The following is a 25,402-nucleotide window of genomic DNA, read 5'->3' as shown; positions in this document are numbered from 1 at the left end:
GTTCGTTTCACAAGGATCATGCCAAAAGAAAGAAAGGGTAAGCCTTACATACCTGTCCCACGTCCAATTAGCTGCGCTTATTCGTCCAAACTTGCTAGTCTACATTCAAGAGAATTGACATAATCATTAGACTCATCGACATACACTTGTCTTAGTCCTTCAAATGAATTCATTTATATTCTGCCGAAATTTCGGCAGCATTTTCCCTGTAAATACACCATCCCCGAGAATCCAACTCGGCCAAATCATCAATCAACAATCCGAGAATTCAACTCGGCCAAATTATCAACAACAATACCAACAATCATGCCAACAACATCAACAATCAATTCAAGACGCATTCTAACATTAACAACCTTTGTCATACAATTCGACGGCATTTCATTTATATTCAATTCAATTCACATAATATTCAAAACAACCCAATCAACATAGTACTTCACCCGAAGCCTTCCAAATTCAACAAGAATAATAACAACATATTTCCTTTCCTTTTTAATTCATAAACTACACCAACAATCATACTAACAACTTCAACAATCAATCCGAAATACATTCTAACGTTAGTAACTTCTTTTACATAATTCGACAACATTTTGCTTATATTCAATTTAATCACAACAACCAACTTACAATCTTCCAAACACATCTCTTATCTCCAAATTCATGAGTTATATCAACAACCCATACATTAACAAATTTATTCTTACAAATATAAGAAACCACACTAATGTCACACTAACTTCTTCAATAATGCACAAACAATTTCAAATTCATTTCAAGCCACCAAACCTTCATTTTACATCATGGAATCCACAACACAACAATCAAACTACTAAATAAAATTAATTCATCACTTCTACACCACCACCTCCATTCGGCCACACCCATACACTTACATATTTCATGAATTTCATCCATTCTACATACTTCAACATACATAAATCATTCATAACACATGTAAAAGAAGATTGAACACATACCTTTCTCCCACTCATCTTCTTTCTCGGCTAGGATTGAAATTGCACAAATAAATGGTTTGCTTGCTTCAACAACCTCCCCATGTTAATTAGGGCCTTCAAATTAGTAGGAATACAAGAAGAAATAATTTTTTTGATCTTCCATGGAGCTAATTTTTTGGAGCTATGGCCGAATGACCTTTGTTGTTCTTCTTCTTCAAGCTTCTTGAATTTTCCCAAGTGTGGAAGATGACAAATGTGACTATTAAGTCTTCTAATATACACATGTTCAATTCATTTATTTGGGCCAAGGTCCACCCCAACTTGGACAGCCCACTTGGCCTTTTTATTCAAGACTATCCTTTTTTTTTTGTTTTAGAATTCATGAAAAAATATTTTCCAAATTCCGAATTTGCCATTAGCCTTCCTCAATATTCCCATGGGCCATCTTGTGAATTTTCCCTTTTTACCCCTAGTCATTCTTAATATTTCCACATCAAAAATTTTCATAAACAACTTGTGTGTTAAACAAAATAAAAAATATAGCCTTGCTCTTAACTTCCCGCAATTGTTTTGAATTATCCGAATGTACAAAATGCGGAATATAACATAAATATAGTATCACATCTGATTTGAACACATAACTTATGTACAGAGAGTAAGTTATATTTAAATTCTAGAACATGTAGAACATTAGTAATAATGAAACCTGGCAGAATAGGAATGCTTTATGTATGGGTAACACTTACCTTGAAGGAGTTAGGTAGACTAATGTTCAAAGGTACAGGAAGAGGAATAAGAAACATGAAAGAATTAGGATCAAACCACATGTGTTCTGAGGCACTTGAATCAGTTATCCAGGTACTTGACTTAAGACAATTAAAACAAAACCAGAATATTTCAAAATTGTACCAGCAACTGCATTGGCATTGATGGTTGATTTTCTTGGCTGCTCCATTTTAGCTTGTTTGTTCCTTAGTGTATTGTTGTGCAAGGTTCATGTTGATTTCACTATTGTTCCCGGACATCCCTTCATCTTCACGATTCAACCCTGCATTGGCCTTCACTGGTACCTGATACACTTTAGTAAATTCAAAATCCTTTGGGTAACCATGCAACCTGTAGCAGTCATCATGAACATGTCCTATCTTCCCACAAAAGGTACAACTTACATTTAGGTCATACATCTTCTTAGGTTTATACCTCTGCTGTGTTTTCATTCCTCTTTGATTAGGATTATTGAATTTTTGAGGTGTTTCCCCCTTTGAATGATTGATTCCTGAACCTTCGTGGTTGTCTATCTTGACCTTTTGCCATGAATGCTGTAAAATCAGAAAATAGTTGATCACTACACTACTTGCTTTGTCCTGTGACCATGAATGAGCTAGAATCAGATGAAAATTGTGTTGCATTAGCATATATTTCCCTTTGATTTTCATCTTGTAGCAACAGAGAGCATGCAAAGTCCAAACTAGGCAAGGAGTTCATCATGAGTATGTTTTCTTTTGCCTGAGTATAAAATATCTTGCAATATCAGTGTTTCCTTGTACTAACCCAGTGATCTCATTTTGTAGGTGATATAGTTTGGCTCCATTTGACTTACCAAATCTGTGTTCAATACTGTCCCAAAGATCCTTTGCTGTTTTTGAGTGAATAACACTATCAACAATATCTTTGGACAGTTTTGAGTGAATAACACTATCAGCAATATCTTTGGACAGTGCATTTGAGATCCAAGTTATCACCATGTCATTGATACAAGACCATTGCTCATATTCAGCTGAGCTCAGATCTGGAACCTTACAGGCTCCATTGATGAAACCAAGTTTTCTCCTGGCTGACAATGAAAGGAGAATGGATATCCTCCACCTAGAATAACCTCTTCCATCAAAGTTGGTATTGACTAGAGTCATTCCTGGATTATCAGAACTGTTAAGGTGATAAGGGTGACTGACATCATAGGTGATTCCCTTTTCAGTTGTGGTAATCCTTGTGGTTTCTGATGTTTGTGCAGTCATGGTGATTTACGCAAGATGTTAAAGAAAACAAGATTGATTGTGTAGGGTTTCGGATCAGCAGTCACTGCTCTGATACCATGTATGAATATAAAAATAAGAGATTGGAAATTTCTTGTGTATTGATCAAATCAGGTTTACAATGTATATATACATTTTGTAAAGAATAATACTAGAAAGAAAAACAAATAACCTATACATATTTGTCCTATTCTTTTTAGTTATGTAAAAGTGCAAAATAACTAACTTTTGTCATTGTGAGCGTGTCATGTGATATATATACATTTGGAATCTATACTATATTGGGCTCAGATTTCATTTTCTGTGTTGGGCCATTTCCATCTGAATATTCCAAGCCCATATCTTCCTTTGTTGTTTTCTGCTGAGGCCCAAGCCCATATATTTTATTCATGTTGTGGTCGATGAAAATGAAGACCACACTTCATTATTGTACTTTGTCCTTTCTTGGTTGAACCTCAGCTTTCATTAATGTCGAATCCTTCTTCTCCTTTCTTCCAGTGTTAGCAATAATTCCTTCATGTTAAGATTACGAATTTAGACTTTAATAAATAAACTTATGAAACGGTTGCAAAATAAATGCCTAACCATAAAAGTAAGTTATTGAACTACAATAGTAAGCATTGTACTCTTTTTTATCTTACTGTTTGAGATTGTAGATGAGAAACAATATTATAAGTGAGTAAACTCATGAGTTTTATCAATTTGGGGGTTGCGTGATGGTTACCTAAAAGAAGAAAGAAGAAAGATTGTTTGGATATCTTGAAAAGTTAAAAGTGTTAACACATTTTTTTCTTTAAGCTTAAATATCTTAGGAAGTTAAAAGTGTAACACAATTTTCTTTAAGCTTGGTAATTAGGAACAAGTTGATGAGGACTGAATATACTGTGAGCATGTCCATATCGTCGCTGCATGATTTTTAAATATTCTACATGAAAAATATAAAGCTACATACAGGCTAATGATATTAATTGTCGGGGTTGAACATTTTTATTGCTCTGTCTTATATATTTTCCTGATTATGAAATTTCCAATGTCAAACTCTGCGTATATGGAGTACACTAAGGTTCTGAAATATTTACTTCTATTTTGCTACTGAACGATGGAACTTGTAGTTTGACTTATTAAATTTATACAAGTCCGAAAGCTAAATGTATTGTTGATAGAATTAAATGTTACACTATTCACAAAGTCACAACACAATAAAAATCACAATTCAGTTGCAGAAGAAAGACATCATGAATTAAAGCTAGCTAGAGTGAATGTCTTTTAGTTCATTGTTAAAAAGGTATATGCTAAATGAAATTGTCGAAGCAAGTGAAAGATCTGGTGTTTGAGGTTTCTCTTATGTCAAAAATTATGCACTCATTCCTCTAATTCATATAACACTTGTTAGGAGTCATGTTGCACTTTAGCATAAACTTTAGTTCACTATAAAAAACTGAAAAAGTGGACAAGAGATACTGTCACCTTCTTTGACTTTCTTGAAAATCTAGATCTGTTCAACAATTTCAGATAAAAATATTCAAACTTTAGAGTTTAGAGAGTTTGAAAGCAATAAAAATGTCTCTTTTCTCACTTTGGGTTGACGAACAATTGCCATTTTTCTTTTCATGCTTTCAACATTTGATGACCCAATTCAGTAAATTGCTAGAAATAGATTCATTCTCAAGTATCCTTTCAAATCTCTTGACATGTAAATTAAAAGCATATTTGTCTAGATGTTAATTGTGAATCCATCATCCATAAAAGACTCTTATTTGTTCAAGGGGGAGGTTGTTCAAATATATTTAAAACTTAAAACGGATATAAGATAGGAGCTCTAAAATTTATAGATTGGTAATACAAGTATATCTATGTTTGCTCAGGGAGGACTCAAATTTAATATTAACGGAGGAATTCTTTTAATCTTGTGATTCTTTTAATACATGTTTTCCATGGAGGAGATTGGGGGCAAGGGAACCAGTAAAATACTACTGAAAAGGTACTATACTATAATAGAACATTTTACAAGTCACACTTTTATGAGAAGGTGAATAGGAGATTTAAAGCTGAAAATTGTAGTAGATAAATTGAACCAAACATTGTATTGTCTTCTTTTACTGAAGACTTGATTGGTTGAGATGTTCGATAGCTGTTTAGACACTTTCTTTACTGAACCTTCTCCTTCAAAATAATTGGTTGACACAACCTCTTTGCCATTTCTATGTCTTTCATAGTAAATAGGCCCACAACTTTCCTTTTCAATTGTCTTCGAAATTTTTTCTGTAGCTTCTTCCATCTCAGATTGCAAGATATAGTATGTGACACCTTCATCCAATACAGCGAGCAATATGAATTTAATGCACCATGAAAGATGGAATTGATGACTGAAATGAATTCTGAGGATCCCGTCAATTTCTGTGTCTGAATCTATTTGTACATAAGTTCGCAGACATACGCACCTAATAATATTTTCTCTATTCCAGCCTTAGTGGACAGAATTACCTGATATCTATTTCTATTGCTGGTGGAGGTGGGAGGTATCCCGTGGAATTAGTCGAGCTGCGCGTAAGCTGACCCAGGCACCACGGTTATCAACAAAAAAACAGTTTCTCTATCTTTTGCTCTCATCTCCAAATTAATATGTATATTATTTTTACTCTTTTTTTTTCCACAACTGGTGTGCAGCTACTGCAGTGGATCTGTAGCACAGTGTGATGGTTGATGGATGCCTTCAACATCGAGCATGCTATGCTGGAAATGTATGGTTTAAACTATTCATTTCATCTGCACAAATATTGCCATAATTTCTCATGCGCCTTCTTTGGTATCAAGAAGAACGGCCCATGGGGTTTCTCTTCAATCTGAAGAAGGGAGAAATGGAACAACAATTGACTATAAAAGCATTTCAAGAATCCAATATTCTGAGATTTTTGGTTCATTTATTCTCTGCTATTAAAGGACTTAATTTAGACCACTTAGTATGTTTGATTTTCCAGTTTTAAAATTCTGCACAATATTTTCTTCCTATTATGTTAGCAAGTAGTAACTTTAGACAAACACAAAGTTCCTTGCAAATTTTTACATATCTTTGTTGTCTTTCATTGTTACCAGTGGGTAATATCTTTAATTGCTTAAGTCTTTTCTTTTCAGATAATGGAAGTCTCAAAAACACATATCAAAGAAGCTCTCAAACCTATAGAAAGTGATTGCCAAAGTTAGATAATTGCAAGCTTTCCCAACTTGTGGTCTTATCAACTGCAACTGCTTAAATCTAGATTTCACTCAATTGTAGCATATATCATACATAAGTTGGACATATGATTAAAATCTTGGACAATCTTGCTGTTTTTATGCCTACATGTGATCACGTACTGTCTTGCTGTTTTTTTTCTTTCTAACAAGCACAAGAATATAGTCGTATTACTTCTTTCCACAAATGAATGTATATAGTATGAATCATATTATCTTTATATTTAGTTTAATGATGTTTCCTTTATTTGGATAATAATCTTACTACACGACAGAACCACCATGAAATTACCTCTCCAAATGTCAACATCTCGTTAGTGGAACGATGTTCAGGATAGCACGGGCATGGGCCATCTAGTTCCTAAAATAATGAAGTTTGCAGCGGTTTGTGATTGCACAAGCATGATTTGTTGGGCATTGCAATTGTGGGTACTCGTATGCTATTCGCGCAAAAGACCTGAGTGGGTTACTCTCCGCAAGAGGTCTTGTTGCGGTTGTAAAGAATAACTTGAAATAATATGAAAATGACATAAATTGATATCTGAGTTTATTTCACCATTTTTTGTTTGAAGATTTAAATGGGATTACTAACCTACAAATGTTGGGTAAGTACTTTAATCACCTATTTTGATGCATATCATTAATTTCCTCGGATTATTACATCAACAATATGAATTGCAGAGGTGAAATTATGACAATAAAGCAAGTATTTGACTAGATAAATAATTGCTTAATAAAGCAAATATTTGACTAGATAAATAATTGCTTAATCCTAGTATTATTTGGGAATGCATTCAAAGATCTTTAAATAAAGGAAAAGATTTACAAAGCTCTCTAGGCTCATTTCAGATGGTGTCTAGAATTTCAATAGTCTGTCATTCTAGCTCCTTAATCAAATAGTATTGAGGATGATACATAGTTTCAATGGCTCCATCAACTGTGTATGTGTTGGAAATAGTCTGTCATTCTGGCTCCTTAATTCTATAGTCTGACATTGCAAAGTATAAATAATATCGAGGAACGAAAATAGTATTGAAAACTTTTAACAGTTATGTGAAATATATTCACGTTACGAAAAATAAAACACTAAGTAGGACAAGAGTCAACACTCTTTAATGCTAAATGATAACATTCTTACAGAGGTTTCCATAAACTTAACACTGATGGTCTGATGGATAATCTCTAGGAAATTTAGGCTCGAAAAAATAGTGGAGTGATTTAAAAATAATAACGGAAATAGGAATATAAATTTCATGAAGGGATTTCACAACACATCACACTACAACAAAATATGCTTTTAGCGGCAATAACTTAATTGCCGCTAATTATATTCTAGAGTCAATTATTATAGGCAATACCAAACTTTAGCCCTAACAATAAATGTCGTTAAAGGGTTTAGCGACCTTGGATCTAATAACATTAACCAATTGCTGGTAAAAGTTTTTGTGGCAATAACTATTGCCTCTAAAAGGAAAATATATTGCCATTAAAAGCCTATTTGGTGTAATGTCAAAACTATCAGCTTTTATGCAGACACTTAAAGTGACGACGAAAAATGATTTCGGTCTATTAGAAATTATTACTGATTTACTGAATAATTAAAATAACTAATGCAAATCACATACCTTATAGTTTTATTATCCATGAATGCAGATTTTTGATGCGAAAATTGAGAGATTCGGTGATAAAGCATAACTACGTGAAACAAAACAATTTACAGATCTCACTGCAAAGAAAGGAACAAGGAATAAATATTTATTTTGATAGAAGTAGGCTTTTTTTTCTTTTCCCGTTTGCCAATGAGATAATTTGAACAAACATTCTAAGACTACTTATAATCAATAAATACCAATTTGTAATAGTAATTTAATAATCAATAGTCATGAACTACAAATAAGCGCTAACCCTCCTATTGATATATATATAATTTTGCTATCTTATATTATATATCCAGTTTATGAAAAAAGAAAAGAAAGAAACAGGGAATTACTTTATTTTTTAGGTCGCACGGCTCTAAACGAAGTGATTGCACTTTTGTCCTTCGAAAGGACTGGTCTTTAATTTTTCCCTTCAACACTATAACTTTGCTGTCTTATATTATTATATTATATACGAAAAAGGTCAAATATGTCATCGAATTATCGGAAATAGCTCATTTATGACACTCATCAATAGTTTGGCTCATTTATGTCATCGAACTATGGGAAATTATTCATTTATGTCACTCATCAATAGTTTGACTCATTTATGTCATCGCCCGTTACCAAAATGACTCATCTATACCATTTTTCATTAACGTCGTTTTTATAATATGTATTGGTGCGGGGTGGATGAAATGGAGGCTTGCCTCCGGAGTGTTGTGTGACAAGAAGGTGCTACCAAAACTTAAAGACAAGTTCTACAAAGTGGTGGTTAGACCAACTATGTTGTATGGGGCGGAGTGTTGGCCAGTCAAGAAATCTCATGTTCAGAAGATGAAAATGGCGGAAATGAGAATGTTGCGATGGATGTGTGGGCACACTAGGAGCGATAGGATTAGGAATGGAGTCATCCGAGACAAGGTTGGAGTAGCCTCAGTCGAAGACAAGATGCGGGAAGCGAGGCTGAGATGGTTTGGACATGTGATGCGGAGAGATGCAAATGCCCCAGTGTGGAGGTGCGAGAAGCTGGCTAGCGATGGTTTCAGAAGAGGTAGAGGTAGGGCGAAGAAGTATTGGGGGGAAGTGATTAGACAGGACATGGCACATTTCCTGCTTACCGAGGACATGACCTTAGATAGGAGGGTATGGAGGACTCATATTAGGGTAGAAGGCTAGTAGGTAGTCGCGTTTATCCTTTCTTACGAGTAGTTATAGTGCTCTATAGTTTCTTGTCTCCTGATTTCTGCGAGTATCTGTCGGTTTATAATGGCTCATTTACTTTCATTGTTTTCATTTTCATAATTATTTTGATTTGTTTGTCCATATCTGACCTTTCTTATGCTTTTTTCTTGAGCTGAGGGTCTTCCGGAAGCAGCCTCCCTACCTAAGGTGGGGGTAAGGTCTGCGTACACTCTACCCTCCCCAGACCCCACGCTGTGGGATTCACTGGGTATGTTGTTGTTGTTGTTGTTTATAATATCAGATATAACACGTGGCCTCCAATTAGAGGTATACATCGTTTAATTAAACCAGCCCAATTTTAAATCCCAAATTAATAAAAATCCAATATACACCCTACCTACCCACAACCATAATCTAGTTGGAGGCCACGTGCCATATCTGGTATTGTAAAACCAGCGTTAATGAAAAATGGCATGAAAGAGTCATTTTGATAACGGGCGATGGCATAAATGAGCCAAACTATTGATGAGTGGCATAAATAAGCCATTTCCGATAGTTCAATGGCATAAATGAGTCAAACTATTGACGAGTGACATAAATGAGTTATTTCCGATAGTTCGATGATATATTTGAGCCTTTTTCGTATTATATATATTTCCAACAATAACAACATATCCAGTGTAATTCCACAAGTAGAATGTAGAAAGGATAGTGTGAACGCAGATCTTACTTTTTACCTTTTGAGGTAGAGAGAGTGTTTCAAATAAACTATCGGCTCAAGGAATAGTATATATAAAAATAGTACGTGTGAGAAAAAGAGCAGTAACTACAATAACTTAACACTACTACTATAAAAGGAAGTAATTACAACAAAATAAGTAGGCGTTTGGCCATGAAAATCAAATATTTTTCACTTTATTTTGTATTTTGGAGTTGGAGTTGGAAGATAGAGTTGTGTTTGGTTATAATTTTTGCAAAGAATATTTGGTTGTTTGAATGTATTAAAAGTGGAAAAAGTGATAAACAAATTTTAGTTATTTTTCAAATTTCAAATAATTGTATTTGAAATTTTTATGACCAAACACCATAAAGTAAAAAAATATTCCGAAAAAAAAGTGAATAATTCCCGTGGACAAACGGGCCCTAAAAATACTAAATTGAAACAGCTAATTACTTTTTTTTTTTTTCAGGTCTCCAGCTAGAAATCCACGTCAAAGAGTACTCCACACGTCCCCAAAATAAAAGCCACTCCAAACGGGCCGGGTCGACCCGAAGTTTAAGAGGTTTCTCTGTATTCGTGCGAAGGGTTTTACTTCACTCAACTCACCTGAGTTTTTCTTTCTTATAGCCGCCCTCATCATCATCGGAAGAAAAAAAATAAAAATTCTTCCTTCTTTTTTCATTTAATAATTCCTTTAATTCATTCATTTTATTTTTCCTATTCAGAATTCTAATCAGTAAACAGAGTTGCAATGGCTACTCTCGTTCCACCCTTAGATTCAAAGTCTCCGTCAGTCGAATCAGAGAAAGTTGATTACTTGAATTTACCTTGTCCAATTCCTTATGAAGAAATTCACCGTGAAGCACTCAGTTAGTATTTATACTTTTACTTAACCTATAATCATTTGTTGCTTTAAAATTTTAAACTGTTAATTTATTCGGACGTGTATACCTATACCTGTCATTATAATGAAAATGTGTTTTGATTAGCGCAAAATTGATATTATTTGTTGCTTTAAAATTTTTAAGCTGTGAATTTGTTGGGACGTGTATATATATACCTGCTATTATTATGAGATATGTTTGAGCAGCGCGGAATGGATATAGAGGATTTATATCATGGACCCTAATTAGTACTCCATATGTCCCAATTTATGTGGCAGTATTGTAATTTCGAGATTAAAACTTCTAAATTTTCGACTGTGAATTCGGACATAGAAGCTTTAAGTTTTTTTGAAATAAAATTTATATATAAACTACGTTAAAAGTACTATAAATCAAACAATTAACAACTTCACAACAATTAATATTTAAAAGGCATATAAATAAATTCCGGTCAAAGAAAAACTTGGTTGACTCCTGCTATTATAATGAAATGTGTTTGAGTAGAGGGTGAGCCGAGGGTCTATCAGAAACAACCTCTCTACCTGCCAAGGTAGGGGTAAGGTCTGTGTACACTCTACCCTCCCCAGACCCCACTTGTGGGATTACACTGGGTATGTTGTTGTTGTTGAGTAGAGGGAAATGGATATAGAGGATTTAGCATTTATATAGCGGATCCCAATTAGTTGCGGGGTGCTAAGGATGCGGTAGTAGTATTAAATGGTTCAGAATAGAAAGGAATGGACGTAGGAGATTTATGTAACGGATCCTATAATTGAATCGTAGTTGATTTCTAAGATTTTTAATACAATTAAAGCATACAGTTTTAAATTTACTTCGCCTTTAATATTGTTGTTTTAATGTTTCAACATTGAATTTGTTGGGACGTGTATACCTAGGCCTGCTAGTATAATGAAATGTGCATGAGTAGTGCGAAATGGATATAAAGGATTTATATCGCAGATTCTAAATAGTTGGGGCATGCTAAGGACGCAGTACTATAATTATATGGTTCAGAATAGAAAGGAATGGACGTAGAAGATTTATGTAGTAATCCTGTAATTGACCCGTAGTTGATTTCCTCTTGTCTGCAGATTGTTTAGTGTATTCTAAGAAATGAAATGGATTAAAGCATGCAGTTTAAATTTTAGTTGCTTTACATTTTAAGCTGTGAATTTGTGAGGACGTGTATACAGGCCTGCTAGTATAATGAAATGTGTTTGAGTAGAGAGAAGTGGATATAGAGGATGTATGTCGTGGACCGTAATTAGTGGTATGTTGAAATGGTTCAGAATATAGCGAATAGATTTAGAATATTTATGTAGCGATCCTGTAATTGAATCTAGCTAATTCCTGCTGTTTGCAGATTGCTTAATGTATTCTAATATTTGTATTTAAATTTTACTTCCCCTTTGATATTGTTATTTTAATGTTTAAACATTGAATTTATTGGGGCGTGTATACCTAGACTTGCTAGTATAATGAAATGTATTTTGAGTAGAGAGAAATGTCTATAGAGGATTTATATCACGGATCCTTATTATTTGGGACGTGCTAAGGATGCTGCAATATGTTGAAATATTTCAGAATAGAGCGGAATAGATGTAGAAGATTCATGAAGTGGATCCTGTAATTGGGTCATAGTTGATTTCCTGTTGTCTGCAGATTGCTTAGTGTAAAACTTATTGATTCTGTCTACTTTTAAAAAAAGACCATATTTGATATGGGCAAAATCTATGGAGTCAAGTGATTCCTTATATTCCACCGTGTGGTTTCTTTGATTATTCCAACACACAATCACAAGCGCCATTCTTTTTGGTAATTCTTTTACACATCAAGTCATCTACTCTTTGTGCAATATTCGGAAAAAGAAAATTAATTACTGACTGTTTAAGATAATAACGGAAGGGAAAAAAAAAGAGGAAAAAGGCATACCTGCTTTTGGTGTGGAAAAGAAAACTTGGTGATTCTTTCTAGTTTGAAGAAAAAACCATATTTGGGAATTAAGTGGGACAAAATATAAAAAACAAATTAAGATTAATTTTAACCAATTTGAGTAATTATATCCAAATTTGACCCTATTTTTTTGAAACAAGTATCATGCCCAAATTTGACTTTGTCTACCAAAAGATCCCATATATACCACCGTGTAATTTTCCAATTCACCGGCTTGAAAGACATACACGCAATGACAAGCGCCATTCTTTATGGTCTTTATACATCTACTCTTTTTTCAATATATCCGGAAAAAGGAAAGTTCCGGAAAACAAGGAGAATTAAGTTAGCAAAGGGCAGAACAGTTAATTATCGAAACTCTGATTCATTGATACATATATAATTAAATATCTAGCGCTAATTATTTTTTTTTTTTTCCTTTTATAGCACATACACTTTTTGGTTCTAAGACTAGTTTTCATACTTTACTGACAATCAGATGAAATTCATGCTTTGATTGAGCACTTAGCCGTAATTGAAACAGACTCAACAGTATGAATCTTTTTGTTTGAGTACATTCTTTATGGTCTTTATACATCTACTCTTTTTTCAATATATTCGGAAAAAGGAAAGTTCCGGAAAACAAGGAGTATTAAGTTAGAAAAGGGCAGAACAGTTAATTATCCAAACTCTGATTCATTGATACATATATAATTAAATATCTAGCGCTAATTAGTTGTTTTGTTTTCTTTTATAGCACATACAATTATTGGTTCTAATACTAGTTTTCAAACTTGACTGACAATCAGATCAAATTCATGCTTTGATTGAGCACTTGGCCGTAATTGAAACAGAATCAACAGTATGAATCTTTTTGTTTGAGTACTTAGCCATAATTGAAAACTAGTTACAACTTAGCTTGTTGAATTAATAAAAACTACTCTGCTGGATTTGTCCAAGAAGTTTCCGCTGATAATTTTCTTTTTCTGAATATTGTAAAAAGAGTTGATGTATAAAAGAATTACCAAAAAGAATGGCGCTTGTGATTATGTGTTGAAATAATCCAAGAAATCACACGGTGGAATATATGGAATCACTTAATTCAATATATTTTGTCCGTACCAAATATGGAATCACGGTGGTTGTCCCACTGAATTTCCAAATATGGTCTTTTTTTATAAGTAGATAGAATCACTAAGTTTTCCATACCAAATACAGGTATGTCTTTTGTCCTTTTCTTTCCTTTTTAATTTTCTTTCGTTATATATATATATATATATATATATATATATATATATATATATATATATATATATGAAATATCAGACGTCAAACCTCTTCAATTTCACAACAAAAATATAGAGCCCGTTTGGATTGGCTTATAAGTTGGCTTATAAGCTGTTTTCAGCTTTTTTGAGTGTTTGGCTGGCCAGCTTAAAGTCATTTTATGCTTAAAATAAGCTCAAAAAAATAATTGGACCCATTTGACTTAGTTTATCTAAAGCAGCTTATAAGCTGAAAACAGCTTATAAGCCAAAAAAAATAAGTTGGACTACCCCAACTTATTTTTTTCAGCTTATAAGCTGCAAACAGCTTTAAGCTGTAAGCCAATCCAAACGGGCTCATACTCACATTGCTCATTAATTTCAGAACCAAAATTTATGGAGGAAAAAATACTGATCACTATTCTTTTGATGAAAATACTGATCACTATTCTTAGCATCGATAGAGGTGGCACTAGAGGAATTATTCCAGCTACCGTTCTTAGTTTTCTTGAATCCCAACTTCAGGTTTCTTATAATATTCCATACTTATGTTTCCTCCATGAATTATGACTTTAGACATCTATTAGGCTTCTAGGATACGGGAACTTCACCCTATCAATAAAATTATACTATACTTAATATAAGAAAATATATTAGGAATGATCACGTCCGAAAGGGGATAAAATAGCACATGTACAATGATAAGTAAGAGAAGACCGTCTATGATTGTATTACCATATTTTACATAGACCTACATATGCTCTAGACCGTACATGCAATGATATGATGATGGAAGATAATAAAATGAAGATGAGATTACCATAACCCCTGCCCATGGATGACACACACAAATCGAGTTAAAGAAGATGAGATAGACCTAAAACTACATGAAGAGAAGTTGTATCACAGCATGTACAATCTCTCGTAATCATGTGGACTTAGCTGATAATAGAACACAATGTAACTGAGGATCCGTATATGCGATACCACTAGTTGGGAGTTGGGACTGAGGCTTAGTTACTGTTGTTACAGTTACATTAGGTTTGTTTTGTTAGGATTCGTTGTATTCTTGTTAGATATTTACAATGGAACTGAGACTTAAAGAACCTCTAGTGGTAGAGAACTCCAATTTTGTCTTAAGTGCAAATTATTTAATATTTAGTATGGAATGAAATGGGCTTGAATAGAGCAGAATGGATAAAAAGGATTAATATATTCGACTTCAACTGGTTTGAGATTGAGTGGTAGTTGATTATTTGTTGTGAATAGTCTAGGTTTAGCAAGAAATACTGCCTCTGTGTTCAAAATTCAAGACTTGTTAGATTCATCGTGTGTTGTGTCAAGCAGTGTTATCAAAAGCGAAAAGCGCAAAAAAGCTCTAAGGTTAGCTGGGGCTTTAAGCGCAAAGTGTAAATAAAGCGTGGGCTTTAAGGAAAAAAGGCGCAATGGTGCAAAATACAAATCTATATATGTTTAGTCCAAGACTAATAATAATAAGCATGAATAACAGTCATATGGACAAAGGAATTGTAAAAATATTACGATAAAGTGAAATATGAATTATCTAGTGTCACCCCTTCAAGAGAGGCTCTTTGGCAAGGCAAAGTATGTCTTAGAGCCTTGATGATGACACTGAAGCGCACATAAAGCGAGGCGAAGCGCTCAACATGGTTTGAGCCTCGCTTCAGGGCTTAAGCGCGCCTTTGACAACACTGGTGTCAAGTAGTCTTCTTTATCAAAACCTTGAGCTGATTGTCGAAAACTCTATCACGTTAAATTAATGCAGTGGCTTCTATTGCAGTTTTAGTGTTTCCTTTCATGTTCAAATTTGATAAGCTTTTGTCCCCTAAATTCTGACACTTACTCCTATATTTCTATCATTGTTATTATTTTTGTTAAGGGAATAACTAATTCATGTCTCTATTGGCAGTGTCCTTGAAGCCAGAGCTTTTTGAAGGATTGCGTTTTGACTTTACCAAAGGACTTAATCAGAGATTTTCACTCAGTCATAGGTAGATTTTACATACTTGAAAAATATATCATATTTGTAGCTATGTTCTCTCCATTGGTAGAGGGCGAGAGGTGTTTTCTTAGTGATAATAAATGCGTTCCTACCTTTTATCAGTGTTCTTATGGGGCCTACAGAACTTCCTACTCAGTCTGCAGACATCGTCAAAATACCAACTGCTCACTATGAGTTTGGTGCCAACTTTTTAGATCCAAAGGTCTGTAGTTGATTTTATTTTTTCCAAGTGCCTGAACTCATTGAGGATCAAATTATGGCAACAATGACTTCGACTATTGCTACAGATGATGCTTATTGGGAGAGTAATGACAGACGGGAGGGTGAATGCTAGGGTGAAGTGTGATTTGTCTGAGAATCTTTCATTGAAAGCCAATGGTCAGGTAAATATTTGATAACTGCCACTGTTGCTTTCCCTTCCATACTTTTATGTGGAGCGACTGGTATATCTCACAATTATAATCTTCTTAACAGCTAACCGGTGAACCACACATGTCGCATGGCATGGTTAATTTCGATTACAAGGTAATTATTCTCTCTGTTTATGCAAGGATATTCGTGTATACATTGCAATAAGATTTAATTGATGCATCCAGGCTATACTGTGACACACTTCCATTTTCATTCAAGTAGTACTTTTCTCATAGCCATGCTGCAAGCCATTTGACTTGGGATAATGATTGTTGTTTCTTTGTTCTTGTTGTTTATAAGGGTAAAGACTACAGGACTCAATTTCAACTAGGCAATGGTGCACTGCTTGGAGCCAGCTACATCCAGGTATTGTATACTCTTCATTTAAAATAATGAGAACATCCTAGAAGACTGAAAAATACAGAAAGTAATGGCCTTTGCTCAGCCCATTATCTTTGTGAACTGTTAAAATGTGTCAGGTAGTTAGGTCCTCTAGTTTCAGTGGTTCAGAAATATTGATTACTCAGTACGACGAGTTGGAACAATGTTTTATCACTTTACAAGTGTGTGTTAAGGTTAAAAATGAAAGATAATAATGTGTGGCATCGTGCTGCCAACTGGTATTAACACCTGGAGTGTGGGAAAGAGAGCAAGGGGAACCATCAGGAGTTCTTAATACTTCTTATAGCATCAACAAGAGATTGATGGTTATGTAATTTGTGAAAAATCATATTACTTAATTGGATAAAATGCTGACTTATTTAGTCAACATTTTGAAGCAAATGGGTTTCGGGGAAAGGTGGATAAGGTGGATTTATTTCTGTATTTCGACAGTGAAGTTTTCAATTCTGGTGAACAGAAGTCCAGTTGGGTTTTTCTCTTCTCAAAAGGGACTCAGGCAGGGGGATCCATTGTCCCCTTTCCTCTTTATCATTGCGATGGAAGGATTATCTCAGCTGTTAGCAAAGGCCAAAGAACTTCAGTGGATTCAAGGGTTCCAAGTGGGCAGAAATCCTTCCACCTCAGTCTCAGTCTCTCATCTACTCTATGCAGATGACACCCTTATATTTTGTGGAGCTGATTGTCAGCAGGTCTCTAATCTCAACACTACCCTCATGATCTTTGAGGCCATCTCTGGACTTCATATCAACATGCGTAAGAGCACTATATATCCAGTGAATGAAGTGACCAACCTAGAAGCTCTTGCTGATATTCTTAGCTGCAAAACAGGCTCCTTTCCCACCACCTATTTGGGACTTCCTTTGGGTGCTAAATTCAAATCATCTGGGATATGGAGTGGGGTCATTGAAAGAATGGAGAAAAGACTAGCCACTTGGAAGATGCAATATCTCTCATTGGGTGGCAGGCTCACCCTCATCAAAAGTGTCCTAGACAGCATTCCCACTTACTTTATGTCACTCTTCCCTATGCCAACCTCAGTTCTAAAGCAAATTGACAGGCTTAGAAGGAAATTCCTATGGGAAGGTAACAGTGTTACTCATAAATTCTCTTTGGTCAAATGGCAATCAGTTATTCAACCCAAAGGCCAAGGGGGGCTGGGGATTAGAAATCTTAAGTTTCATAACAACAGCCTACTCATGAAGTGGCTTTGGAGATATGGTCAAAATGAGGCAGGGTACTGGAAGGAAATCATCAAAGCTAAATATGGTATTCAAGACCACTGGACTGCAAAGAAAAGCAATGAACCACATGGTGTTGGAGTATGGAAACACATCAGTAGTCTCCAAGAGGAATTCTTCCAGGCTGTCTCATTCAAGGCTGGAAATGGGCTCAAGATCAGATTTTGGCAGGACAAATGGCTTGGGGACACTTTAGTAAAAGATTTATTTCCCTCACTATTTCTGATAGCTTCTAACAAAGAAGCAACATTAGCTCAATATAGAGTTAACAACTGTTGGACACCAATTTTAAGGAGAAACTTACAGGATTGGGAAGTTGATGATTTTCTTTCTCTATTAGAAAGTTTGGGACAAAGTACTTTGGTGGCAGATTTTCAGGACAGAATACTCTGGGGCAATTCTAAGGAAAAGATTTTCACTGTGAAGGAATGTTACAACAACTGGTGCTCTCAAAATAGCCTTTTAGAGGTTTGGCCTTGGAAGCTTGTATGGAGAACCAGACAGCCTCTCAGAGTTACTTGCTTCACTTGGACTGCACTGAAGGAAGCATGCCTAACACAAGACAATCTTAGAAGGAGAGGTGTAATAGTTGTTAACATGTGTACCATGTGCAAGCAGAAGCAGACCAATGAAAGTGTCAACCATCTATTTTTGCACTGCCCTGCAGCAGCTAGCCTCTGGTTTTTCTTCTACTCTATGCTTGGTCTACAATGGGTAATGCCCTTCAACATCAAAGATGCATATGCTAGCTGGATACTCTGGAGAGTTGACAAATCCATTAAAAGAATTTGGAGAATGATCCCAGCAGTAATTTTTTGGACCCTATGGAAGGAGAGAAACAACAGATGCTTTGAAGGAATCTCAACTCCTATTTGCTCTCTAAAGTCTAGGTGTTTAGTTAGTCTTTTTAGTTGGCATTTTTTTGCCCCTGTAAACAATGTGGGTAACTTTCTAGATTTTATCAGCTCCTTTTCTCTAGTTCAGTAGAGATAGGATATCTTTAGATTGTTCTACAGGTTTTGCCAAGCCTGCCAGCTTTTCCCATCTGTAACCTTGCATCTTCTTGATGTTTTACTAATGAATTTTATTACTTTACCAAAAACAAAAGAAGAGGGAAAAAAGCACTAGTGGGTAATGTGGGTCACATTCTCTAACCTCCTTGATACCTTAGAAATACTTTTTAAGTATTTCTTTGTTAATTACTAGATTCAGTAACTAGACCTCACCCCAATCCCTCAACCCTGATGACAAGAAGGGCACTGCCAACCACTCTGTACTCATTTTGGCCACAAATTAAAAGAAAACCTCCATTTACCTTTTCACCAGAAATGTCCATTGAAATAGCAGACAATTTCTACCAACATTTTCAGTGGTATTAAGTTAGCCAATGAGCAGCTGTAATTGTGACATCTGTTTGACAAAGGAAAACCTCCATCATTTACCTTTTCACCAGAACGGCCCATTGAAATAGTAGTCAATTTCTGCCATCATTTTCAGTGGTATTAACTTAGCCTATGAGTAGCTGTAATTGTGACATCTGTTTGACGCCATTGTTTTGGTAAAAAATGTCATGGGTTCAAATCTTGTCATGTGCACATATTCTTCTTTCTGGACAGTATGAAGGATCAATTGACATCAATTAAAATTGTTTATTTTATGAGACTATATGCATTCAAGATGTGTTTGGGGGTTTTGGGTGTGAACGAGTATTGTGGATAGGGTGGTTAGGCATATACATGGTTTGCTTTTGTCTAATTGAGAGTTTGTTTGAAGAGGTCATCCCTTGGCCAAGGACTTCAAAGTAGATATTCTTCTTGCATAGTTGTTGGATTAGTTGTCTTGACGTTTCACGGTCTATTTATGTCAGTGGGAGGAAAGATTTGAAATGCGAGGAAAAAACGGTAAGGATAGTGCAGATGCAAGCAAATGTACCTACTCACTTTGGTTCATTTTGCTAGAAAATGTTTTGGAATTAAAAGATAAATTATCTAAATAAATGACCAAATTGGGTGCAGTGTGTATGGGTGTGCTGTGCTATTGCTTAGGTATCTCTTCTTTATTGTGAAGTTTCTTCCATCGCATTAACAATTATAGAATGGTTACGACTAGAAAAAATTATGAAAGGTTGCTATTCGTAAGTAGCTTTTTTTGGTTTTGTTCCTCGATGGTCACTCTCCTACAAACTTTAGTATCATCTTCTGCAAGTTGGAGAGTGGATTCTGTAATGGACTTATTGAAAAGAGAGAGTGGAGATTGTAAATGCTATAGCAATATTATCTTTCACTTTTGTCCCTCTGGGCTACGGGGATATCTGATAAATTGGAATGACATCATGTACCACCTATTGGTCAATCATTGATTGCTCGTGGTTCGTATAAGTACCAGAGAATTGAATAAAGATGTCCTGATTGAGGGTCAATATCGTATGCACATAAATTACGTGGTATTCTGCTTTTAGCTTTGTTGACTGAACCTTTATGTGGTCTTGCAGAGTGTCAGTCCACATTTGTCTCTGGGTGGGGAAGTGTTCTGGGCTGGTCAGCATCGGAAATCTGGCATTGGTTATGCTGCTCGCTACAATACAGATAAAATGGTATTCTGCCTATTACTAGATGTTAGAACATTTTGTTGTCCAATCATTTTTTATCTGGATTTGAGGTATTATATATTGTTCAAAAGATGAATGATTTGTTTGGGACTGATTTGTAGTTATTGTTATTGTGTTGGTAATACATGGTAGCAGCTTAAATTTCATTGTTGTTTTACAGTTAGTTCTTTCTGGTTGCTTGCTAACTGTTTCAGTTAATTGAGAGGACTTCTATTATTTTTCCAGTTATTGTCCTTCCAGAAAACTAACATTTATATCATGCCAGTGAGACATTTGATTTAATGCTTTATCTGAGGAATTTTTTTCAAAAGCTATAACATCAAGGCCATAGTCATTATTCTCCTTCCTCTGTAATATGAATAGCTTTAGAGTAAAATTAATCTGCAGGTCTTCTAAAATTAATCTGCAAGTCTTCCAGCTACAAAAGAGTTTATATTCTATCATTTTCTCCTAGTACTTCCCATGATATTTGGATCAGGAACAACAAAATATTTATGTTTCTAAGTAAACCCTCCCAAAGAGAAAAAATATCTGTTATATGTTCTTTTGACGACTTCACCACCATTAACTACTTGTCGTTGTCTTTTTCATAGGTGCCTTTCATCTTTCTAGGTTTTTCTTTTTTAATGGTTTTCGCATTATTCAATGTTTGTTAATTGTTATTTTATCTGCAGGTTGCTTCAGGGCAAGTTGCTAGTACGGGGATGGTTGCACTGGGTTATGTTCAGAAAATTTCTGAAAAGGTTTTACGAGTCACGAGTATCTTAACGACTGAACTTGTGACTTGCTTTTCTTAAACTCTTTTCTTCCATGCAGGTGTCTCTAGCATCAGACTTTATGTACAACTACATGTCTAGAGATGTAACAGCAAGTTTTGGTTACGATTACATCCTTCGGCAGGTAACCTATTGTTGTAATTTCTTTCCGAAAATCTAAGTTGAGATCCTGCAGGCTAGTGTTGGTCTTGGTACTTTAACTCCTGTGCATTTCCAGCAGTTTTGCAGTTTCTCGTTGGCTCTGAGAAGGCTGTAGTTTTTTCCAGTTTCTAACCTGGTGATTTGATCTTGTGAACTGTACTATTTGCTGCGACTCTGCATAGTCTAGTGAAAAATGAGAACTCCAAATTTAGTGCCTCAAAATTGTCATTATCTTCATGCACAATAGATCATTTATTGCCCTTAGGTTTTGACACCTTGATGGTAGAACAATGCTAGCATTATAATCCAGTTTAAGTTAAAGACTGACTATCGCCTCTTCCCTCTATATTGCATGGACAGACTTGGTCTATGCCTGTGGGTGCACATATCTATAGCAGCCCTCCGTTCTTGCTTCCTAATTTACCACTCTTCTCTTCATCAGTTAAGATATATGTACTAGCAGTTTTTATCTGTTTTCTTTCATATCTTTCTGCTGTGTGACATCTCATTTCTTTTTGCTATGTGCATCTTGTTTCCGTAGTGTTAGCGATTCAGAGTACCAAACTCTGGTAGGAATCCGAGGTACCTAAGTGTGGTAAGGTAGATATAAAATAAATCTTGTATGTTCTAGCATATAACTAAAGTAATACTCTCGACTTTCAATGTAGACGCTAGTAACTCCTTTTTTGTGGATAACCGTGGTGCCTGGATCAGCTTCCGGGCATCTCGACTAATTCCACGGTGTAGCTACTACCTCCCGCCAGAACAGGTACCGGGTAATTTTGTCTACCAAGGCTTAGACAGATGGGAAGAAATCAATTAGTAGTTTTGCCTCCGCTGGATTTGAACCAAGACCTCATATGGTTCTCAAACCCACTTCATTGACTATTAGGCCACACCCTTGGGTGCAGTAGATATGTAGAAACTTTTTGTGGGCTGCTATTATGCATTTTGCAAAGGGTTATGAAAGCTCATTAAGTTGATCTTGTCTTTGTGACTGCATTGCGATTGTTGGGACATTTAATCAACCTTGCTCATCATGACTCTTAATGTTTACTGAATCAGTATTATGCGTGTATTACAGTGTCGTCTCAGAGGGAAGATTGATTCCAATGGGTGCGTTGCTGCTTTCTTGGAAGAGCGCTTGAACATGGGTCTTAATTTCGTTCTTTCAGCCGAGGTAGGTGGCATATAGACTTTTTTTTATCTTGTCGCAGCTCCTCCACAAAATACATGTTCGTCCCCACTTGCCTTCCCGTCTGGGTTGATGTCTCTCCTCTCAATGACACAGAAATATGAAATGCTTCTAGATTTTCCCCAACCTTTTTGCTTTTGCTTCCAAGTTTAATCTACTCTCTTGTTTTCTCGATAACCGAGAAATCTCTGAGGGCCATCTAGTGCATGGACTGAAACTCGGTTGATAAGGGACACAATATCTATTATTTTCCTTCATGCTTTGACTAGATGGTTTCCAATCTCACACAGTTGGGTTGTATAACTTTCTGTAGTGTGCTAAATGTGTTCCTTATTGCTTGTTCAGGTCGATCACAAAAAGAAAGACTACAAGTTTGGGTTTGGACTCACAGTTGGAGAATAGATGAGGCAGCTTAACAGCGATTAGGTTTTAATATATGAGCACAAGATTAAAATTGAAAGCATCTTAACAAGTGATTCGTTTTCTCGGCGATAAAAGAATCGAAATATCAGTTTTGTATTTTTATTTAGCGACATTGTTTCTGGAGCAAACACATCAACTAGTGCAACTGGTCACTAGTAGTTTATTTTGCAATTTGAGACATTCTTTAGATAGTTTAGAATTGTAGAGTTGACTTTATTCGATAGAGAGATCTACGATTCTGATTTTACTTTGTGTATTGACGCATCGGGGCTACTATGTGCTTAATAATTCTGTGGTTCAAGTTAATATAGTGTTCAGTCTATTGCAAAGGCAAAACCCCCAACACCCCCATCTCCCAGGCTCTCACCTCTTATTCCTCCCCATTCAATTTACAGATTTTGACGTATTTGAATACCTATCATTTATGTGGAAACGTTCGAATTCCAATAGAGATAACAACCGGTAGTTTTCTTCGTTTGGTATTTGTGTTGGTAGGAGATAGTAAGTATCCCGTGAAATGGTCGAGGTAATTCCTATACTACTATTAAGAAAGTGCCAATCATTTATGTCTCTACTTCAAGTTAGTTAGAATTGAATATATGGATTCTCTATAGCCGACTTCTGAAGCTTTTAACTTTTTTTTTTTTTTTTGCGCGGATTATCCTTCATTTGGGGTGGTCTTTAATTTTTGCCCTTCAAATTGGTGGTCTTTAAGTTTTGCCCTTCGCCTAATACCCCATATAAATTCTGTCTTAAGGATAAAATTTAAAGACCACCATTTTGAGGGATAAAAATTAAAGACCACCCAAGGCCAATCCTGCAAATTCTTTTAATGATTGTAACCAGTGTAATTGGGACAGGTAACATACTAACAAAGGCCTAAGGGATTACGATGTTGGTAGAGTAGGCGATATTTTGCTTCTATCAAATTTTCAGAGATGTGTCACCTTAAAATTTGTGATAAATAAAAAGTAAGATAATTACAGTAAATATCTTTATAATATGATTCAGTTGCAGATACATTATTCATCTCAAAATCATACGTCTAACCCGCTTACGCTATGAAAGTCTTAAAAAAAATAGTAGTAATAATATTTGTTTTATACAAAGGCATCAGGCGTTTAATTTTGGGAATTGTGAGTATATTAACTACTAAGTATATTAAAATATATTAACCAAATGACAAATTGAAAAATTTCCTATATTTAATTTTACGAAATAAAAAAAGAGAACAAACATTTAATTAAAATAAGATAAGAGACATTTTATTAGAACACGTAAGGAGACATCAATTATGAAGGGAATCATTTAAGGAGACATCAATAATGCATGCTTCTAAGGATTCTAATGTTTCAGTGGATATCTTGCTGTAAACAAAGAGGGAAACTAAGATGAATGCAAATCATTCATCTGCCAAAGGTACAGCCATTTTTTTTTTTTTTTTTTTTTTGAGAAGGGTAATGTTGTATTCCTCGACATTAAAGACACGCTAAAGACCTCCAAAAAATTATGGGCCCAAAACAAGAAAACTAAAGCAAGTACCAAGAACCTATAAAATCTACCATCAGCTTCCTCTATACCTTCTTTACACCAAAAGTAAAAAATATAACTCCCTTGGTTTCAATTTGTTTGTCCGGTTTTAACTTGACACAAAATTTAAGAAAGTAAATAAATTTTTTAAATCTTGTGGTCGTATATGAAAGATATGTAGAATGTACAAAAAACATATTTAATCTTATAACATTAAACATGTCATTTGGAAAGTTAAACCTAGAGTTGCCAAAAAAGGAAAAAGACGTTCGTTTTTAAAGAGACCAAAAAGAGAAGTAAGACAATCAATTTGAAATGGACGGAGAAATACAATTCTCTCTGATTTTCTGGATGGGATTAGAAGTATCCTTAAAGCATCTGTTGTTTATTTCTTTCCATATTGACCATTGTATATGCAAGATGGTATTATCTTCCACCATTTCTTTTGGTTTTTGCTCCCTCCTCTCCTTATCCATCAACTAAGTAGATCTGCAGTGTGCTCTCGCATTATCCACTTGGTTTGAGACATATTAATAAATACTTAATGCTTACATCTGTGATGTCACTTTGCAGTGTAAAAACAGGTGACTGTTAGTTTCCTCAGCCTCATTGCAAAGAAAACATTAAAATGCAGTCCAGAAACCTCTCCTTTTTAGCTTTTCATGAGCGAGGCATGCTCTTATGGCCACCAACCAGGTAAAACACTTTACCTTAAGCAAAGCCAACTTTTAGTTGACTTCAGGAAGTGGTGGATCATCTCCATTGGGAGATACGTTGCTCGGGCTCTCCAAAAATATTGTCGCAC

General features: G+C 35.2%; 2 protein-coding genes across 3 annotated transcripts; one reads left to right on the top strand and one right to left on the bottom strand.

Moving 5' to 3' along the window:
• Positions 1-1,918: 1,918 nt before the first annotated feature.
• LOC132606094 (uncharacterized) lies at positions 1,919-2,977 on the bottom strand. Its single transcript, XM_060319432.1, has 2 exons — positions 2,563-2,977; positions 1,919-2,343 (listed from the first exon to the last, which is right to left on the bottom strand). The coding sequence occupies exons 1-2, from the start codon at positions 2,975-2,977 to the stop codon at positions 1,919-1,921; spliced, it is 840 nt and encodes a 279-aa protein (XP_060175415.1).
• Positions 2,978-10,356: 7,379 nt separating this feature from the next.
• LOC132605744 (mitochondrial import receptor subunit TOM40-1-like) lies at positions 10,357-23,389 on the top strand. 2 transcript variants are annotated; one of them, XM_060318956.1, is made up of 12 exons: positions 10,375-10,638; positions 12,238-13,803; positions 15,781-15,862; positions 15,976-16,075; positions 16,161-16,256; positions 16,348-16,398; positions 16,585-16,650; positions 20,416-20,517; positions 21,207-21,275; positions 21,349-21,432; positions 22,534-22,629; positions 22,990-23,389. In XM_060318956.1, the coding sequence occupies exons 4-12, from the start codon at positions 15,983-15,985 to the stop codon at positions 23,044-23,046; spliced, it is 714 nt and encodes a 237-aa protein (XP_060174939.1). In that variant the 5' UTR covers positions 10,375-10,638; positions 12,238-13,803; positions 15,781-15,862; positions 15,976-15,982; the 3' UTR covers positions 23,047-23,389. The 2 variants fall into 2 exon arrangements, with proteins under 2 accessions (XP_060174937.1, XP_060174939.1); XM_060318954.1 differs by lacking the exon at positions 12,238-13,803 and having other exon boundaries at positions 10,357-10,638.
• The last annotated feature ends 2,013 nt before the right edge of the window (positions 23,390-25,402 follow it).

This window comes from Lycium barbarum, chromosome 8, assembly GCF_019175385.1.
Source record: "Lycium barbarum isolate Lr01 chromosome 8, ASM1917538v2, whole genome shotgun sequence".
In the NCBI taxonomy this organism is placed as follows: domain Eukaryota; kingdom Viridiplantae; phylum Streptophyta; class Magnoliopsida; order Solanales; family Solanaceae; genus Lycium; species Lycium barbarum.
This window is presented reverse-complemented; position numbering and strand designations above follow the sequence as displayed.